This window comes from Phodopus roborovskii, unplaced genomic scaffold, assembly GCF_943737965.1.
Source record: "Phodopus roborovskii unplaced genomic scaffold, PHOROB, whole genome shotgun sequence".
In the NCBI taxonomy this organism is placed as follows: Eukaryota; Metazoa; Chordata; class Mammalia; order Rodentia; family Cricetidae; genus Phodopus; species Phodopus roborovskii.
In genome coordinates this window covers 29,023,676-29,045,345 of record NW_026125281.1, presented here as the reverse complement: position 1 = coordinate 29,045,345, position 21,670 = coordinate 29,023,676, and the positions used below count along the sequence as shown (strand labels likewise).

General features: G+C 37.9%; 1 protein-coding gene across 3 annotated transcripts; it reads right to left on the bottom strand.

The window, feature by feature from the left end:
• Window positions 1-2,940: 2,940 nt before the first annotated feature.
• Window positions 2,941-21,466, bottom strand: Ccnc (cyclin C). 3 transcript variants are annotated; one of them, XM_051198484.1, is made up of 13 exons: window positions 21,341-21,466; window positions 18,972-19,078; window positions 18,071-18,155; window positions 17,838-17,907; window positions 16,262-16,313; window positions 11,200-11,255; window positions 9,981-10,016; window positions 9,266-9,357; window positions 8,597-8,664; window positions 5,987-6,066; window positions 5,645-5,763; window positions 4,784-4,877; window positions 2,941-4,216 (listed from the first exon to the last, which is right to left on the bottom strand). In XM_051198484.1, the coding sequence occupies exons 1-12, from the start codon at window positions 21,370-21,372 to the stop codon at window positions 4,826-4,828; spliced, it is 849 nt and encodes a 282-aa protein (XP_051054441.1). In that variant the 5' UTR covers window positions 21,373-21,466; the 3' UTR covers window positions 2,941-4,216; window positions 4,784-4,825. The 3 variants fall into 3 exon arrangements, with proteins under 3 accessions (XP_051054441.1, XP_051054421.1, XP_051054431.1); XM_051198464.1 differs by lacking the exon at window positions 4,784-4,877; XM_051198474.1 differs by lacking the exon at window positions 2,941-4,216 and having other exon boundaries at window positions 4,389-4,877.
• Window positions 21,467-21,670: the final 204 nt, after the last annotated feature.

The window sequence follows — 21,670 nt, the reverse complement described above, 5'->3', positions numbered from 1 at the left end:
AAGGTGATATCCTGGTACAATCTCACTCACTTCATATTTTCTTTGAAGATTAAATATGACAAAGAGTTTTGTTTTTAAGATTTATTTATTATGTATGCAGTGTTCTGCTTGCAGGCCAGAAGAGGGCACCAGATCTCATTACTGATGGTTGTGAGCCACCATGTGGTTGCTGGGAACTGAACCTCTGGACGAGCAGTCAGTGCTCTTAACCTCTGAGCCATTCTCCAGCCCCCAAAACAGTTGTTTAAACATTGATTCTATGCTACACAGAGGTTCCAATAACTTTCTCTGTGTTTTTCAAATATGTAGGATCCTTAAACTTGAAACAGTGTGACTAAACCAAGCAGAAGAGAAGGACTGTCAAGGAAACTGTTAAAACAGGGAACAAAGCACCCAGGAGGCAGATGCGGGTGGATCTCTTGAGTTCAAAGTCAGCCTGGGCTACACAGAGAAACCCTGTCTTGGAGAAAAAACAGAGCAAAGAACGTTTTAAAACAACATAATGCCCTTAGCCAGAGAATGAAGTGCATTCCCAAACAAGAACAAGGTGCTACTTAAAAGGCCTGAAACTATCCTTGGTAACTACACAAGAGAAAACAGAGGGGAGTCACAATCCAGTCAGTTCTACAACAGCAGTGATACCTGGCTTGAAAGCTGTCATTCTTGCTCCGAGGATGATACACTCAGCAAGTCTCGCCAAATATGGCTGTTAAAGAACAAACAATAAATGATTCTGTAGTAACTTAACAAAAAACACTAAACGAAGCCCAACAGTGGTGGCGCATGCCTTTAATCCCAGTACTTGGGAGGCAGAGGCAGGTGGATCTCCATGAGTACAAAAAAAAAGACGTCAGTCTGGTCTACAGAGCCGAGTTCCAGGATAGCTAGGGCTATTACACAAAGAAATTCTGTCTCGAAAAACCGAAAATCAAAAAGTAAAACACTAAATTATAACCAAGGTAACTGTTGATTATAAAAGACAAAATATTTTAAAGACATCAGATTATAGAAAACTATTATCTATATACCTATATATTCCAAACATTGTACAATTTATTGTCATTTGGAGACACTGTTGTTCAGGCTGTCCTCAAACTGTTCATATGTAGCTCAGGCTAAACTTGAAATTCTGGTCCTCCTGACTCCATACCCTAAAGTGCTAGTACTAAAGATGTGGGCCAGCTTAAACTGTATAATTAAGTGGTAGAAGCCCCATCATGGGGGTGATTTTGAGAAAGCAAGATCTTTCATATTCCATAGCATGGCAATATTTACAATTAAAAATAAGAAAAGGGGGAAGGGTAGGCAGAAGAGGTAGCATGGTAACACATTTGGAGTTCAGACACCCAGGGTTTCTGGATTCGAAGCTGTATCTAAGCTGTCACTTACTTCAACTATGACTGAATGAGTTCTCTTCTCTGGAGTAAACCTACTCTGAGAATTAGCTCAAACTCAGCACACAGCATCCATTTGACACACAGGAAGTGCTCCAATTAGCCATATTAAGAGCTTGCTAATTGGAAATGTTGAAATTAATAACAGAGAAATGACTAAGTTAAAAGAAAAAGCAGGAAGGGGAATGAGAGACAGGTGACAGGTGGGATGAGACAGGGGTCTAACATTTTCATTAGAATCTGGCAGCAGCACTGTCCAGTGCAAGCCACTCTGATTTTAAATGTTCCTATATTTAAAAAATTAAAAACAAGGAAAGTTAATTTTAATAATGTTTTATTTAATTCTATGTATCCAAAATATCATTTAAAACATAATGGTCATAAACAAATTGAAATTTTTAACACTTTTTTGTTTTGTAGTAAGTACCTGAAGTTCAACATGTTTGCACATTTATAGCATATCTGCATTCAGACAAGCCACATGGTAACCATTCAACCCTAAGTGGCTGGTGGCTATGATACTGGACAGTGTGCCTAAGACAGTAACTGATTCTGAAAAACAATACTTCTCATAAGTGGGTAACAATACAGTAATAGCCACTATTTACTTACTAATGGAAGAAGACTGCTACTTTATACAGTAGTCTAGCCAAAACAAAAAGAATCTCAATGTGATCACCCTTCATATTCAATTACCAATTTATAGGAATACAAAGGAAAAAAAATTAAACGGCATGCTAAAGATGCCCACACAGTAAAATTTAGGCTATGGGAAATTTAACATATGAACAAAGAAAATAAGGAATTTTTTGTTAATAAAATGGTATATGAATCAATGAATATAAAACTAAAGGATTTATAAATGAATACATAGAATGTTCTGCAACTTCCAGGGAACTGAAACTTTTATGTAATATTTGATAATTATTTTCATTAATTGTTAAGTATACAAAAGTATATTAAACTATAAAAGTTATTACTTTTATAGTGTTGTAAGGAGCCATTACCTCTTGGGAGTACATACTGGAATATTTACAGATGAAATAATATATCTGGAATTTCCGTCAAAACAATATGCAAACTGGAGACTGGTGTGGAAATTGAAATAAGATGAAACTGTCTACAAATCAGTAACACTGAGGCAAATCATGCATGGAGGCTTGTTACACTGCTGTGTCTGCTCTCCTAAATTTAAATTTTCTACCATAAGAGATTGCAAAGAAAACTATGAAGCACAGAGATTACACTGGAAAAAAAAAAAGCTTGAAGATAAAACTAAGCTCAGATTAACTCTTTAAGACCTGAAAGAACTTGTTTTCTTGCTTCTTATCTTATACAACCTTAGGAGGTCCCACATTGGTACCAAAGCATCACCTCCTTTCCAGCTCATCTGACACTCTCCATAAGGAATCAAGACTTTTCTTGTAATTATTTATAAACCATATGAAATCACCCCTTTACAAAGCATAGGGGCTTTAGTTTAACATGCAGAGAGACTCTCAGAAAACCTAAGTCAAACTTAACAAAATGAATTCAAGACAGGAAATACAGCTGAAAAACTTAAATCTTTATTCTTCCAGGTTTAACTAGGAGGTCAATGCTTAGTAACTTTTTTCATGATTAACTTTTAGGAGTGCAAAACTACACATTAATATCCCATTCCTCCGAGTTTTATATGTCATTCTTCCTTCAAGTCTGAAGAAAATGAGTAATTTATGAAGTTTCAGAGATACCAGTTCTACAGATGTAGCATCTGTTCTAAAGTCTACACTCACGAAAATGAGTAACAGCCAGTACCATACTGGCCTGAAACCTGACGAGGTTCTTGACTCAGAACATTAGCTGCCCATGTGTCAGTTCTCACTAAGACATAAAATTAGACTAGCGTGTATGTATATCATAAAAATGTTTAGGACAGATTAACAATAAAACCTCACCAAATTTCAACTTCATCTTTTAAGCAAACTAAACTTTTAAAATGCTTATTAACTCTGAAATAATAGCAAGTAACTTTTTCTTTCAGGTTTCCCAGCATTTCAAAACAGCTAGTAAGTCAATATAACTTTTAAAATGTCAACATATACTATACATATTGCACTTTTCTAACAGGCCGGGCTAAGATCTTCTGTGATGACAGAAAAAGTACTGAATAAAATATAATTTAAAAATCAGTAAGTTCTCATTTAATCTCCCTCAAACTGGAGAGAGTGGGGGGGTTCTTACTGACTTTTTATGTCCTGTTTTGGTCCCTTGATGTCCAAAGAGAATTTTAAACAAATGACATTTCATGTTTCCTGCCTTAATTTAACAAAAGCTATTACAGAGGTAGGCAGATCTCTGTGAGTTTGAGGCCAGCCTAGCCTACAGAGTGAGTTCCAGGGAAGGCTCCAAAGCTACAGAGGGAAACCCTGTCTCGACAAACAAAACAAAATGGTATTATTAATAAAAAAAAAGTCTTCAATTATCCTAATCAAATAATAGTGTGTGTATATTTATTTCTGTGTGAGAGAAGTTAACTCTGAAATGTCTGTGTATGTCTAAAATAGGTCCCCTCAGAGCTTTGTTAAATTTTATAATTAAGATTTAATAAATTATACACTAGAATCAAATTAAGTAAGGTAAACTTATTTGGAAAAAATTAAGTCAATTCCCAATATGCTTGACAGGAACAAGCTATTCAATTGCATCTGCTTTCCAATGAAGAGTTTACTCAAACTGTCCAAGGCTTTACTTCCAAGTGGTCCTCTACAGGCTTCTTCAGGGTGTTTTAAGATTGGCTGTAGCTAGAGTTCTGACTTCCATTTGGACCCTGCTCTCCTTCACTGTTCAAACGGGGAAAAAAGAAATTGTATGCCAATTAAAAGATTCATTTTCAACACCTGATAGTATTACTAGTTTCTGAAATTAATTATTGTGTGGCACAAGTCTACAAAACAAAGACATTTCTGATGGTAAAACACAGGTGTAGAAAAATTAAAATCCAGAAAACTAACATTTGGTTTTATGTTTTTATTCTTCTGTAACTTTGGGCCCTCATACACAACAAGCAGTCTGGAAGTTAGTGTGCATATACATTCAAAGATTTAAGTTAGCGTTTGGGATTTCACTATTATTACAGGCATCACTCAACATAGAGATTACAAGTTCTGGACAAATTTCCTACGAAATTAATCTGACATGTAAAACTCTATTTCTACTCTTTAGGAAAATCCAAAGTGTCTTTTAAAAAAAAGAACAAACAAACAAACAATAACAAAAACAAAAACCTGCTCTCCAGTGACATAATAAAACCATAGGTAATTATAACAAACCTTTTTATACATCAAAAATATGGTAATTTCCTAGAAAATGCTGAATATTAATATAAAAATAACTAAAGCTGGAAATACCAGTAACTGTGACAATAGGAGATTGCCTTATCTTGTCCACCATCATCTTGCAGCTTCAGGCCCTGCCATTAGTGGAGAATCACTCAGGGAGCTTCTGTAAAAAACGCATCCAAAGGTAGCTGTTTGAATGACTGCCTTAGGCAGCTCCTCATAACAGTTAAGCATTACTTTCTTCTTAAGTGTAATACCAACGCTAGCCAGCAGCATTTATAAATGCATCTCAGTGCTATATAACCTTTGAGGTAACAACTGAGCTTACAGCATTTATTTTCCTTCTCACCTTTTTCTCTTCCTTGAATGATCTGACACATAGTGAGGGGCAGAGTCACTTGACTAATGGACAGATTCATTTAAAACAACAAAAGCTTCTTAGCAGAGGAGGCTCATTTTTCCAAGATTGTATGTAACTGTGTGCTATGGATCATAAGATTACTCAGAAGTCAAAACTTACTATCTTTAGTATATCAGATCATCAAAGTGTTTGAAAATAGTTACTGAATGTATAAAATAATCATTGCTGAAGGGAGAGGAATGGCAGAATCAAATGGAAAGAATTATTTGAGCTTTTTATCTCTGAATTTCAAATAAGTTTGCCTAATTCATTCAGTTCCATCTATGTTCAGAATGTGGCTATATGTTGAGGGATACCTGTAATAGACCTCCACTGCAACAGGAAAAGTTACTAGACAGAGGATTTATCTTAAAACTGAGACATACCTCAATGTATCAAGACAGAAATTACATAAACAGAAATCAAGAAATTTTAGTATAAGTTTTTAGAAAAAGATAACACATAACACAATCTATAACTTGAGAACACTATACAATGAAATCAAATCAGTAATTAAGTCTAAAATGTACCTGTTAGGGGGTGGTTTGGGTTTTGGCATCTTACTAAGAATAGTTGCCATCTCCTTTCTCTCATCAAAATTCTTCCACTGCTCATATAGTTTTAAAATAACCCTGATTATTTCCAAAATCTAGAAGAAAATATTTGAAAAGCTTTCAGTAGCAAAACTAGCAATGTATCAGTATTTAAAGAACATACATCATGCAGAACCTGGTGGCACAAGCCTTACTCCCAGCACTTGGGAGATAGACACAGATGGGTTTTGATGTATTAAGGCCAGCCTGATCAACATAGCAATTTCCAGGCATGGCAGGGCTGTACAGTAAGACTATGTCTTCAAAAAAGAAGAGTACCTTCTCCATATCCACAGAAAGTTCTGCAAACCATTGCCTAGCATCTTTCTGTTGTACAACACAGGCTACATGTAGGCAAGCTAAAAAGAAAATCAGAGACAATTGTTCAAATATAAGGGTAAACAGTCTTAGAACTAAAGATTTTCATAAAGATTTTATCTTATTTTCCAATACTATTTTTTAAAATATAGCTACATATAGCTATACACAAACACACACACACAAGTCTGTGAACCAACATTTAATAGACCACTTAACAACTTGATACAGAAAGAAAAAAAAAAAAAAAAAAAGAAATCTCTAGATGTAGGTCTTGACACCTTGTCTTCAATGTATACTGGTCATGGTGTGGGTACCTTGAGGCAGATTTGTTATAAGAAAAAAACTCCAAACAAGAAATTAAGCAGGAAAAAAAATTACCTATGAACAGTAGTGCAAAGTACTCAAATCACACAGGAGTCAGTGACAGAAAACAAAACCCTACCTAACAAATGAACTGTTAAGTCTTAAAAAATGTTTGTTGGGGGGCAGTCCTTGCATCCACAGATTGCTGAGGCAATCAGGAATGTTAATCATGCAGGGGTTGTTTCCTCAAAGGAGGAAATAAGTAGGAGTGGATATTACTAACAACCCATGACCTTTTGGTATCTACAGTGGCAGACCCCACCCAAATACCCCAAAATGTCTATTGCAAACTTTCCCTCCTTAGACCTGTATCTTTAGCTCTCAATCAATGGAACCCATACCGAAGGGATATAATTTAAAATTTAAAAAGCTAAATTTCACTTAAGCATTTATTGGCTGATGGGAGATGCCATTATGTATATATGTTTCTCATACTGGTTAATAATAAAGCACTGTTGGCCAATAGGAAAGGAAGATAGGAGGGACTAGGAGACAAGGAGGAAAGAGGAAGTAGTAAGGAGGAGTCAAGATGGAGAGTCTGGAGAGAACAGAACTGCCGTTCCTCCGCTCTCGGTAAGACCACGTGGAAATACATAGAAATGGGTTAATAATTAAGACAGAGCTAGCCGATAAGAAACAAGTACCTGGCCAACAGAATAATATTAAATACAGAGTCTCAGTGTGTTAATTGGGGCTGGCGCAGTGGCGGGACAAGACCGGGCGGCGGGAGGAAAAACTGTACTCCATACAATTGGCCTTTGCACTACAGTCACGTTTGGTCAGTCAAACTTTTAAGAGTCTTGTAGGCTGGAGAGATGGCTCAGTGGTTAAAAGAACTGACTGCTCAGGGGTCCTGATTTCAATTCCCAGCAAGTACATGGTGGCTCACAACCATCTATAGTGGAACCTGATGCCCTCTTCTGGCATACAGTAACATGCAGATAAAGCATTCCTTCCTATCCATAAAATAAATAAATAAATCTTGCTGGGCGGTGGTTTAAATGCCTTTAGTTCCAGCACTTGGGAGGCAGAGGCAGGCGGATCTCTGTGAGTTATAGGCCAGCCTGGACTACAGAGCGAGTTCTACACAAAGAAACCATCTTGAGAAACCAAAATATATAGCTAATTTTTGTTAATTCAGAATAGCACCATGCCCAGTGCTTTACAAGAGTCACCAGTGCTGCAGAAGTGTTAAGTATAATCCATGTGTGACCTCTAGTACTCTTACTACTACTAAGAAAGAAGCCATGAAAATCAATAGGAGAAGAAAAAAGGCCCAGGAACTATCAAGTGCTTAGGATATAACAGACATCGGTGCTCTATTTTTATAAAGTTACTATCCCTCCCACAATTTTACAAGCTCAGAAAATTTACATAATTACTTCTACAACTGTAAAGACAGCAATGTGTCTATGTGGTCTACTTAACTCTAGCCCATCCTTGCATGCCTTCCCCACCCTGTGGGATGACAGCTAACTTCTAACAATAGCAGCAGAGGTGCCTCTTTCCTTAATCTCTTGAGTGTTCACTTGATCCAGAAATGGAAGTCAGAAGCAGTCACTTGAGACAACTAACAGCATATTTACACCTGAGTTTTCCCTTTAAGCAAACAAGAACGTTGTTGAGGTACTGATTAAAACATTTTAAATGAATTAAAGGGGGAAATTATCAAAAAAGGGATTGAGGGTCTGTAACGAGTACGGTTTTTCCGCCTGCTGCCAGTCTTGTCCCGCCGCCACGCCAGCCCCAAATAATACACAGAGACTCTGTATTAGATATTATACTGTTGGCCAGTTACTACTTTCTTATCGGCTAGCTCTGTCTTAAGTATTAACCCATTTCTGCTGATCTATGTATTTCTCTTACCGGGGAGCCGGCGGCATACTGCTTTCTCCAGACTCTCCATCTTGACTCCTCCTTACTACTTCCTATTTCCTCCTTGTCTCCTAGTTCCTCCTATCTTCCTTTCCTATTGGCCAACAGTGCTTTATTATTAACCAGTATGAGAAACATATACAAAATGACATCTCCCATCAAGGGTCAGCAATGCTAATCTGTTGTAGTACATATTACTGAAAAGCTCACATTCAAGGATTAGTCTACCACTTCATAAAAACGTAAATTACAATCAGGCAAAATGTATTTTAGGATGACCTAAATAGGCAGAAACAGTCTAACCAATAAAGGCACTCCAAAATTACATACCTAACGCTATCATGAAAGGAGGGTACAGCAGACAAAGATCCGTCCTGTAGGTATCATTCACTATTCTCCTGTAGAAATGTAAATCTCATCATTAGTAGCAGCACAACTACTTCACTATGTAATTTCTCCTAGAGGGAGCCAGATTTCCCATTTTTGTACATTTATATTCCTGTTCTATTACTGAGAAGAGCCATAAAGATGAGAACATAGAGACAAAACAATGGATGCCTGAATGTGACAACAAAGAGATACACTTACTGAATATAAAATTCATGTATGGGTGAGTATATTTTTGATGTAGGGACCTCACAACAAATTATGTAAAATAAGTTTTTCATCTTTTTGAAAAATAATAAGTAAAATTAAAAGCCATTATTTGAAATAGATTTGTATTAAATCCAATAAAAATTATTATTTTAAGAATAAATTCATTCTTAATTTTCATGTAGTCGTGGTTTTCATATGAAACATTAACAGATATACTTTATCAAATAGGTAATTCAAGATATATATGACTTTCTAACTTTATACCACTATAGTTATTAAAATTTAACAGGCAAATGTTTGCTGAGTATAAAGTGTCTGGGGCACTTTAAACACTAACGCACGTCTTTAGTCGTTACCCTCCTGTCTGGCAGCAGCTACATATGAGTAACTTGTGTCTGTTACCATGCAAGGGGGAGCAACACGTCTTCTTGGCCCATGTCCTGCACATACTGCAGCAAAGGTCTATAAGGATGATACACTATCAAGCAACAGTCCTAGAAACAGTTTAAAAAATGTATGTACAAAAGCAGATTTATTACAACATAAAACAGTATCACTTCCAACTAACTGTTCTGTGTATTTCAAACTGATTTTTCTCATTTTTGCTTCTTCCTTTTTATTCTTTTATTCAAATACAATCTAAGCTACTGTGATAGTGACGGCAGTACTCTCTCTGGAATATACCTTGGTAAATCAGGTAGCAGCCAGTCAGCATCCACTCTTTCCCTTAGAGACACAAAGTGTGACATCTGCAACACACTGACACCTCTCACCAGCCTATAAAGCTACAGTTCTGAATGGAGGAGCAGAATTCTGCCCAAGATGCAATCTGTCTTTAGTTCTGCATGCATGTGTACATGTGTGCGAATACACACTTTGCTGTGGCTTAACTTCCTGGCTTATTTGCTGTAATCCTTACTACAGTTAAAATAAAAGTTTAAAAAATTTCCAAGCCCAAGTAAGATACACAAATTATTTTACAGGCCTCAGAAGGAAAACAGTTGATAATGCTATTATAATTCTATGATTTTGCCGTCACATATCATATAAATTTAAAATTTACTTTCCTTCAGAACAATTCATTAAGTGTTACTGTATTTTGAAAATATATACATACCATTAATTCTAAAAGGTAAAATTCACATTCTAGTATCTGTTAAAAAAAAATTATCCAGTGAAAATAGCATAATTACATGAAAATTCTTTTGTTTAAAGTAACAACTTACAGATCAATTAAATAATTTACTAGTCTTACATAAAATGTCTAAATCAAGAAAATAAACACAGTAATTTACATTAGTATTAACAATCACAATAATTTTTGTTGTTGTTGTTGTTTTTTGGTTTTTCAAGACAAGTCTTCTCTGTGTAGCTTTGGAACCTCTCCTTGTACTCACTCTGTAGATCAGGGAGATAGCCTGCCTCTGCCTCCCAAGTGCTGGAGCTAAAGGTGTGAGCCACCACTGCCAGGCAAAATATAGTTACGAGTTTCATTTACTTTTTCAGACAGGGCCTGATGATCTACACCGGCTGGCCTCAAAGACACAGAGATTTGCCTGCCTCTTCTCTTGAGTGCTAGGAGTAAACAGCAAATATGAAGCCCTGGCAAAAAATAGCGGGGTTTTTTTTTTTGTTTGTTTGTTTGTTTTGTTTTGTGAGGCAGGGTTTCTCTGTATTGTTTTGGAGCCTGTTCTGGAACTAGCTCTGTAGACCAGGCTGGCCTCAAACAAAAATAGCATTTTACTGTTACGTTTTAAATCCTTGTAAGGAAAAGGCAGTATCATATATTCTTTTTTAGGGGATGTGAGTAACATGGAATTGAACCCAAAGTCTCAAATATGCTAAGCACTTACTCTACTACCCCAGAATTCTTGTGACTTAAAAACAAAACAAAATCCTGTTAGAAAGTTTAAATTTAAGCCAGGCATGTAGCACATGCCTTTAATTTCAGCATCAGGAGACGGAATCCAGCCTGGTCTACACAGACAAATCCTGTCTCAAAACAAAAACAAAACAAAACAAAACAAAAAAAAAAAAAAAAACCAAAAACCAAACAAACAAAAAACCCCAAAACAAAACAAAACACCAAACCCCCAAACAACAACAACAAAAAACCCAATCATCCCCATCAACAAAAACTTTCTAAACTTCCTAAGGCGATTTAACTGATTACTAATCTCTATTTTGAAGTACTACCAGAAAAATCGAGAAGTTACTGAGATTTAATATAAAATAATGTCTATATTTTATAGAACTTGAAACTTCCATTTCTAAGAGACTATGAAGTTTGTTCTAATATAAAATAGTTAATACAGAGTTTTATATAATATACTTACATGATTCATCCTGTAAGGAAATTCCTTTGGAAAGGCATAGGAAAATCTAGTTTTCACTATAAGAAACAAAATAATACAATTAAAACCAAGAAAATGCCAACATGAAATCTGTTCAAAATGCCTTTAACGTAGCACAAAATGTTAGAGTATGCTGTATTTGTTACTTAGAGCAGGAGCTCTCATAAAACACTTAAAAGACCGGAGCTTTATTTTCAGGGAGGACAGAGACGGGTGGGAATTGTTTACACAATTGGAGAGCTTAAACTAAGCTTCATTGTAGAAACTAAGGTTCATGCTGCAATGGTGCCATGTGCCTGCACTCCCAGCACTTGGGAGTATAGCAAGATGACTGGAAAGGTAAAGGAAAAGGGAAGAATGAAGGTGGGGGAGGGAAAGAGAGGGGAAGAAGAGAAAGGAGAAGAAAGGAAAAAGCTTTTTTAAAGATTAAAAGACTGGGAAAAAAATCACTAGATTCTATCATCTCTAAATCTTTCCAACTCTAGAGTGATTATTTTTCTATTTGCTTGTAATTTATCTTAGAATGAACACAGGACACAACTCATTAAAAAAAAAAAACGGGTGGGAGAAGGTAAGGTCATATACCAAAATTAGCAATGATAATCTGAGACTAAAGGGTTTTTTAAACTAATTGACACTTTGCGTTTACAAGTGCTTCTTTACCAAAAGACATAAATATGTAAGTGTATTTATAAACAAATGCATAAATACGTTTATGTATTAATTTACTGTCTTTTAAATTTTGAGACAAGGGATCATTATGTACCCTTGGCTGGCCTGGAACTTGCTATGTAGGCTAGGCAGGCCTCCAGGTAATAGAGACCTGCTGGCCTCTGCCTTCTGCTGGCATTACAGGCATGTACCTTGACAAAACACATTTAAATGACAGCATCATGATACATGCAAAGTTTCTAGGTCATTTTCTTATACACGTTGTTACCATTTATAGTCACTAAGAAAGAACAAATGAAAAATCACTGTTAGCTATCTCCTCAAGAAGTCATGAGTTACACATACTTAAGTACTATTGAGAAAAGTGTATTTGAGTCATTAGGTTCAAATAGTCAAACCAATTAAGGTAGCAACTGGCAGCTCCAGCAGCTCTGGTATATAATTTCTTCCATTGGTACAAGTACTTCCTTCACTCAAACTAGGAGGAATTGTGTGCACTTTAGGTATTACATTTCAACAAGGTAAAATAATGTCTGTACAGGACTGGTACACTTTTATTCCCAGCAATTGCGAGGCAGGGGGATCTCAGAGTCTGAGGCCAATCTGGCTTCAATCCTGTTTCAAAAAAGTTTGTAATTGATACATGTCACTAAGCCCTGGACTTGGACACCTAACACCCCCACTGAGATTAGATTTACGTTAGAACATGTCAGCTTCTACCACTTAAAGCAAAAGTGATATGACCCACTTCTTTGTTTTTGAGACAGGTTTCTCTGTATAGCCCCAGCCTGTATGATCCTCACTCTGTAGACCAGGCTGGCCTTGAACTCAGAGATCCGCCTTCCTACACCTTTCAAGTGCTGGGATTAAAGGAGTATGCTACCAACACCAGATCCATATTTTTTAAACTTTATCCTGTGTTTGTACATGCACACACATGTATACCATAATGTGGGTGGAATTCAGAGGACATCTTATGGGTTCTAGGGATCAAACTCAGGCCATCTGGTTGAGCCATCTATCTCTTCAAGTCTATGTAGTAAAACTCTTTCAAAAACAAACAAAATCGATAATTTACATGTTCAAGTCCTAATCCCTACTACCTCAGAAGGGGATTATACCTGGAGAAACCTTTACAGCAATAAAGAGGCTTAGTGATTAAGAACACTTACTCTCTTGCAGATGACAGAGTTCAGCTTTCAACCCATGTGAGGCAGCTCACATCTGCATGTAACTACTGCTCCAGGGAATGCAACACCCTTTTTGTTTTGTTTTTGGCTTCTTCAGGTGCCCATATGTACACGCATACTCAAACATTTAAATAAATCATTTTTAAAAAGAGGTAAACGTTAAATTAGGTCCTAAGAGCAGGTTATAATTCTACAGGAGTGCTTGATGTGGTTTGGATATAAAGTACCCCCACGACTCATGCTGAAGGCTAGCCATAGCTGGAGGATGCAATCACTGAAAGAAAAGTGGTAGGTACTTAAGGTGATAGTTACTTCACTACGTAAACCAGAATGGCTTCAAACCCACAGAGATCTACCTGCCTCTATGTCCCAAGTGCTAGGACTAAAGGCGCCTGTGTCACCACACCTGACTGCTGCTGTTTTAGTGATAAGATGTGAAAGACGCATGGGGGATGGATAGAGATGGCTCAGTGGTTAAGAACACTTGCTGCTCCCACCCTCCCTGTGGAGTGGAAGAGGAATAGGATGGTGGGAGGGGGATGGGAGGGAGGGAGAGGGAACTGGGACCGATATGTATAAGAAAAAAAAAAAAAAAAAAAAAGAACACTTGCTGCTCCTTGTAGAGAACCCAGGTTTGGTCCTAGCATCCATATGGCCACCACTATTATGGTAGCCTAATACTAGAGTTCCAGGGGACACAATACTCATTTTGATCTATACAGCACCAGCATGGTATACATACAGGCGAGATACTTACAGGTATAAGATAAACCTTAAAAAAAAAAAAAAAAAGTAAGAAAGAAAAGCTGTAGGCACACAAGGGCAATGGAAGAATAACCACAAAAGCCAAACAAAAAAAAAAAAAAAAAAAAAAAAAAAGAAGGCCAAAAGAGAAACCAAACTTGTTGGTGCCTTGATTTTTGGACCTTCAGATTCTAGAACTTTGAGAAAGCACTTTTCTGTTTAAATATCCAATCTGGTATTTTGTTGTAATAATCTTGGAAAATGAAAGGGGCCAGGCATTGGTGGTATACACCTTTAATCCTAGCACTCCAGAGGCAGAGGCAGGCGGATCTCTGTGAGTTCGAGACCAGCCTGGTCTACAAGAGCTAGTTCTAGGACAGCCTCCAAAGCCACAGAGAAGCCCTGTCTTAAAAAACAAAACAAAAAAACAAAAAAACAAAACAAAAAACCAAAATCCTAGAAAAGAAACAGCAATGCATTGTTCAACACGCCACATATATATGTGTATGTGTATATATATATATATATATATATATTTTTTTTTTTTAAACTGGTTTTATCCTCATAGTAACTCTATAACTTGCAGATGAAAAAAAATTAAATGTTTCCAGAAACATTTATGGTGTTATTAAACTCTTCCAGAAAATGTGTACTCTTGAGCCTAAGATGTGGTCTAGGAAGATGTGTCAGCAGTTCATGAGCTACAAGCATGAGGAAACCAGAGTCTGTATCCCCAGACATATAAATGACATGTGTAACAGGCAGTCCATTTGTGACTCCAGCCTCAAAAGGCAGAGACAGGAGCTCCCTGCAATAACCTGGCTAGTGACAAGACTAGCCATATTGGCCAGCTCTGGGTTTAACTAACTGAGAGATCCTGCCTCAATGAATGAGGTGAAAGAGAAATGAGGATAACTCTATGCTCCAACCTCAGGTCTTGCCATGTACACATATACAAAGGATGTATATCCACCACATACAAGCATGCATATATACACAGCAAACCACACTAAGTGCGCATATACACACATTTTAAAAAGGACTGATATGAATGGAGAAAGATGATGTGGGTTATGCCTGTAATCTCAGCATTTAGAAGCTGAGGCATGAGAACGACCATAAGTCAGTCCAAGACTAGACAGTGAGTATCTGTCTCAAAAGTCTAAAAACAAACCAAGCAACCTAATGCCTAGAGGTAGAGCAACTTATTTAAAAGGTTACGTATGAATAGGAATGGACACAATAGAAAGAGACAGACTGGGGCAAAGTTGGTGTAACTGGGGCTAGCGATGACACAGCAGTTAAGATCTTTTCCAGAAAACCCGAGTTTGGTTCTTAGCACCCACAGAGCACCAGGCAGTTCACAACTCTGTAATTCAAGCTACCGGGGACTGATGCCTTCAGCCCCCTTGGGCACCTACACTCATATTCATATACCCACATGCAAACATACACCTACATATAGTTAAAAGTGGTTCTTTAAACACAAGAGTTGCAAGATGTTATGGCAAATCTTTAATCCTAGCATTCAAGAGGCACAGTTCTGTGAGTTCCAGGACAGACAGGACTATAGTGTCATCTGTCTCAAAATGCCAGAAAGCAAACAAAAATTAACTCAGCTGACTACTTAGTCAGTACTCCTTTCTATACCATACAATTTGAAGGTTTGAAAATACATAATTCTCATCAATACAGCTCTTTTTTTTTTTTTTTTAATCACTGAAGAGGGTTATTTTAAACTATTTTAAACTAGGCATGACAATCTCACCAGGATATTAATAATCCCTGGTAAATAGAAACTGGAGGAGTCCAAGTTTCAGATGAGACACTGTCTCAAAAAAGAGTAATATCATAATGAATATAAAAACGTGTTTTTAGGCTAGAGAGTTGACTCAATGGTTAAGAATACTTACTTAATTGTTTTTGTTGCCTAGGACCTAGTTTCCATTCCCAGCACCCAAAAGGAGGCTCACTACCTCCCTGGGCATCACGTATAAATGTTTGCATAGAGACACATACAGGCAAAACACTCATACACATAAAATAGTAAGAGTAGATCGAAGAGACATTTCAGGGCTGGCGAGATGGCTCAGCAGTTAAGAGCACAGGTTGCTCTTCCAGAGGGCCTTAATTCAATTCCCAACAAACACAAGGCAGCTCACAGCTGTCTGTAATCCCAGTTCCAGGGTATCTGACACACCAATGAACATAAAATAAAAATAAATCCTTTACCTCCACCTCCTAAGCACTGAGATTACAGGTATATCAGTAAAAACATCTTTGCAGACATTTTTTTCTTTCCTGTCTAATATGCTAAGGATATTTTTGGAGCTGTAATAAATTCACCTAAATGTGGGTCATAAACAAAACAAAATCTGTATGTTACAGAGCCTTCTTTAGATTTCATCCTTAAAACAGAATACACTTTTTGCACTTACATACAGAAGTAGTAGCAGCGATCAATCTTGTATTTGAGACTACACCAAATTCCTAGAGAAAAGTAAATGAGATCAAGTACTTACTAGCTCAGTATATGTTAAAGATTTCTGAGAATTGTTCAGCAGTTTCCCAAGCTCCTCTCACGTTTACAGTATGTTGGTTGTTACCTACTTAATCTATGAAGTATTTAAATTTCTAAATGTATTACCTTTCCTTAAAATTTCAATAATTTGTGTTGAGTATATGGCTCAGAAGTACATTGCTTACCTATCAAGAATGTTCAATCCTTAGCACACATCAACTAACTAGTCAATCAATAAACAAATGCTGATATTACTCAGAAGACCAAACAAACACCAATGGTCCTAAAAGAATGAAGCAGTTATAATGGAATATAAGGCTTCTTAGGTAAGTTATTTCCTTTTCAACCTGATATACTACCACAATAAAAGAGCTAAAATTTATCATGTAATATAATTTATTCTCATTTAATTTTGGATAAACCACTTAAGATTCCTAAACCATTTACTTACTACAAAGTAGAAAAAGCAAGAATTGGTCCTTTAATTCAAATACCTATAATTAAAACTCTGTAATTTAAGCTGAGTGGTGGTGACGCACGAGGATCTCTGTGAGTTTGAGGCCAGCCTGGTCTATAAGAGCTAGTTCCAGGACAGGCTCCAAAGCCACAGAGAAACCTTGTCTCAAAAAAACAACTATATATATTTAAATATATATTAATGTATACTAATACATACATTGATCTAAGCTGGGCAGTGTCGGTGCACCTTTAATCCTAGCACTCGGAAGACAGAGACAGAAGGATCTCTGAGTTCGAGGCCAGCCTGGTCTATGCATTAGTTTCCTCATGTATAAAATGGGATATAAGTGTTATAGCCCTAAGCGGAAAGGCTTCCCCTAGGGACAGTGTTACAGCTCTGAAGGGAAGTTTCTCCAATGACTGTATCACAGCTCAGAGGGGAAAGACTTCCCTGTGGAAGTGATGCATCTCTGAAGGGAAAGGCATCCAGGCAGTCAGGAGTCAAGGCATACCACAAAGTCAACTCCACAGCAAACCCCACACCAGAGAGCTATTGGGAGGGAAGAACCCAGGAGGTCGCTGCCTCTGCTTGGATGAGAAGCAGTCGGGAGCAGAGCAGAAGGGCTTTATATAGGGTTTCTTGGTGAGCAGAGACTTCCAGGGTAGTACACGATTAGTGGGATTTTTGTGGCCTGATTTTAGGCAAGCTCAGGGATTGGTGGGATTCTTTTTCTTGGTCCTGGTTTCAGGCCTGGTGTCCAATCAGAGTCAGGGTGTTTTCACCCTGACTCTAGTCTCAGATCAAATCAAGGTCAAGGCCCTTTTACCCTACTGCTATATACTCCACAGTTACAGAATCAAACAAAAATTTATCAAGCATATGATACATAATATATTATATATTTATTAAATATATAAAATTATTGTATATATTATCTTGTACCCCCTATGATTATCCATACAAAGGCAATATAAAAAAGATTAACCATACATGATAATTATACTTTGATGAAGAACACAAAATTGTTTTATACCTCTACTTTGGATGCCAGAAACACACACGTAGGAGCCATTAATACAGGATCTATACTTTTCAGAGAATACCTAAAACATAATTAGACAGGAGTTAAATTCTGTCCATTTAGAAAACATACTGGGTGATCAGGGAATCATAATTTTATAGCAAACAAGTGACTCACTTATATACTGCATATGGAAATTAGAAGAGAATTTCAAACAGGCTAACAAGAACATAAAACAGCCATACCTGGCATAGAACCTCTTGAAATAGACTGTAGCAGTAGCAATAACCTGTTGTCTTAATTTAAGATGTTCACCCAATGCTTGGATAACTAAAAAGGAAATAATAAAATTTAAATGTATCATCTGGCACCATTATAATAACATTAAATTTTAATAGTAATTTCTACATAGTATAGAATTATGTCCCCTCATGGCTAGGTACTCTCTGACACCCTCTGAACCACAGAGACTTGCAAATACAGAAACATGCAAAAACAAGAAACTGCTTACAAGTTATCTTGCAATAAGGAGGTTGAATATCAAATATTCCTCTTTTACTATATATTTTAATGCTTTTGATATTATCTATATAAAAAGTCCTACTCTTGCAGAAGACTCAAGTTCCATTCCTAGCACCTACATGGTGGCTCACCATCATTTGTAACTCTAGTCCTTAGGGATCTAAGCCTCCTCACACTATATAACATATAGTGCACAAATACAGGCAAAATCCCATACATAATTTTTTTATTAAACAAAAAATAGCAGGTAACAAAGCTATCCTGGCACAGTAAAGGTCTCTTGACTAAATCCTCTTCTTGCTAATGTAAAATTACAAGGTAAAAATGATAACTACAGGATGTCAATTTAAATAATTTTTTATTTTTACTTTTTAAGATTAACCAATCTTAAAAGGGGCTGCACTAGAAATACCCAAGGAGATTAGCTAACACTGTGCTTCCTACATATAAGGTGCAAAAAGTGTTACCTGGAATACTACAATGATAAGTGTGTGTGTGTGTGTGTGTGTATATATTTAAAAAAAGCATTAACTATAGACTGTAATAATCCATTGATAATTACCACAAGAGAGTCTCAAAGGTGACCAGCTATACTATACTACTTCAACCAACTTAAAACTTTACCATTTGTAAAAAATATTTGTAATTTCCAATACTCTTCTTCTGAGAGAAACTTTAAGTCCTTCTGGCGCTCTTTCAACAGATCTTGTTTATCCAAAATCCACTGCAAACTGGAAAAGTACAGATGTTAAGACAAAGTATAGAAAGCCAACAGACAAAAGCACCTAAAACTCTTTTTTTTTTTTTTTTCTCCTCTGAGACAGGGTTTCTCTGTGTAGCCATAGCTATCCTGGAACTTACTCTGTAGACCAGGCTGGCTTCAAACTCAGATATCCACCTGCCAATGACATCCCATCCCCATCACTGCTAGGATGTGGCACCACACCTTTTTTTCTTTCTTTCTTTCCTTTTTTTTTTTTTTTTTTGGAGGTACATCCTTAAAAGACAGTGTCTAGATAGGAATATAGCTCCGAGGTAGAGAGAGCACTAGCCTATCTCTGAAACACACAGTGTTAGCATTAATTCTAAATAGGTCTCTAAAATATTGAGTAAATTATATTCAATGAAAAGCTTGAGTTCTTCAACACATGCTCAAGTAGATTCTGCCTCAGAGGAAATTTGACATTTTTCTAATATTTTTTTTCAACCAGCATTTTCACTGTCGCCGCTCAAATTTCTGTCTTGTTGGTAAACCACATTAATCCCTTTGGTTCTTGACAATACTTGTGACTGCTTTGCTATCTTCAAGTAATTCTGTGTCAATCTATAGTGGCTGACTCCCGTTCAGTCTGGTCAATAAATAAGGATGCTATGGATGCCATTTTAAACTCTCAGGAGAGTTATTCATCTGATTCTTCTAGCTTTTCAGCAGCACACCCACAGCCTCATCAGGAAAAAAACAAAAACAAAAACAAAACAAAACAAAACAACAACAAAAAAAAAACAAAACAGGAGAACTTGAGGGAAAAGAATTAATCCTAGCACTCAGGAGGCAGAGGCTGGGGAACTCTGTGAATTCAAGGTCAGCCTGGTCTACAGAGCAAATTCCAGGGCAGCCAGAGCTGTTACACAGAGAAATCCTGTCTTGAAAAACCAAACCAAACAAAACAGAATCTCTTGATGTTTTTCAAAGGTTCTCTACCTCTTTCCGGATTTCCTTCAAGCTGTCATTTGTACAAATCACCAGCACACAGGTTCTAGGACCCTTTAGACAAAGGCCCTTCCTCAAAGATAGATTTAATATATACAAGACTATCTGTTTCAGTATTACATCATGGAGACAGACGATGTTAACCCCGCCTCCTTCTGTATTTTAACTTTACCTAAAACATCTCAGTGAGTGAAAACAACGAGAAATACTATGTCACATAGTGATGTCCCACGAACAAGAGTTCATCTCCCTAAAGTCATTTCGTAGCAAGGGAAAACACACTTTCCAGAAACAGGTTTTCAAACTCACTGTTCCCTTCTTCCCGGTTCTTGGGTAAAGAGGAAAAAGAGCCAATCCAATTCACAAAACTAAAATTTCTATAGTCTCTTCACCCTAAGATTTACTTAAACCACGATGTCTTCTATCAAGTCCTGTTCAGTTTTTATATATTCAGTGGAAAACCCGCTTGGCCCGATCACACAATCTTTCTGCACGTTATTCAATGCATTTAGAGAAAAATGTCTCAACTATAACTTTAGTCCATCCATGGTCACTGACAGGCACCCAAATTCATTCATTTAAATGGTTCAAGGAATAAAGAGGATCTGGAAAAACACACACTTTTAAAGCAAAACAGAGACATTGGATAAGGAATGAAAATGGGTTCATGTTGAGAGCACCTGCGCTATCTGTATTCGAGGGGCATAAATGTCAATTTAGAAGCTGGCAAGTGGTGGCGTACGCCTTTAATCCCACGACTGAGGAGGAAGAGGCAGGCGCAAAAACCAAACCAAACAAACAAAAAAGCAAAAACGGATCGACAATCTAGGCATCAAAAAAAAAAAAAAAAAGTCACGAAGCAGCAGTTAGAAACAAGGACGACTCACTCCTCTCCTCTGAGTTAAATCTGCAAGTAAGGCGAACGACAAGAATAGCGAATAACGTCGATGCGCTCAACAAGACCTGGCAAAGGCTGCCGGATCTGCCGGGACGGGACGGGCCACCTCACAACGCAGCGACACCGTGCTGCGCCCACATCCACATCCACATCGCCCCTCTCTGCTACCGCAGATGCCACCTGCAGCTGCCTTCTCAGTCTCCCTTCGCACGCCGGCCCCCTGCCCATCCTCCGGGTCCCCAGCCGCCACGTCCCGAGCCCAGCCTCGGCCGAGGGCTCGCCCACGCTCCCCGGGCCGCCAGGACGGAAGCCCCAGGGAGTCGCAGGCCCGGCCCTCCCCGGGCCCCAGAACCGTCCCGCGGGAGCAAACGGACGCTCACTCACTAGTGGGAGCTCTGCCAGAAGTTCCCTGCCATGGAACACTGCCTGCCCTGCTACAAAAGCACCAGCCAGCAGAGCGGCCCACGGAGCCACCATAGACCCCGCCCGCGCTCCTCAACCACACCGGCGGGGCTGAGCTCCGCAGCGACCGCAGCCCGAGGGACGGAGAGATCAGCGGGGCGCCGCCCAGGCGCCGGCCGGCAACGCGCAACGGCGCACACGGGTTCCGGATGACCAAAGTTCCGGCCCGCCCTGGCGCCGGAGGAAGCGAGCGGACCGACACGAAATGGGCCGGAGACCGGAAGTAGAGCAAACAGGGGCGGAAGCTCGCGC

Excerpts from the sequence above, each read along its gene's own strand:
- Ccnc (XM_051198464.1), bottom strand. The coding sequence starts at position 21,372 with ATGGCAGGGAACTTCTGGCAGAGCTCCCACTA. Across the intron at positions 19,079-21,340 it reads TTCTGGCAGAGCTCCCACTA|TTTGCAGTGGATTTTGGATA; the intron begins GTGAGTGAGCGT and ends GTACTTTTCCAG. Across the intron at positions 6,067-8,596 it reads TCCTTTCATGATAGCGTTAG|CTTGCCTACATGTAGCCTGT; the intron begins GTATGTAATTTT and ends TTTTCTTTTTAG.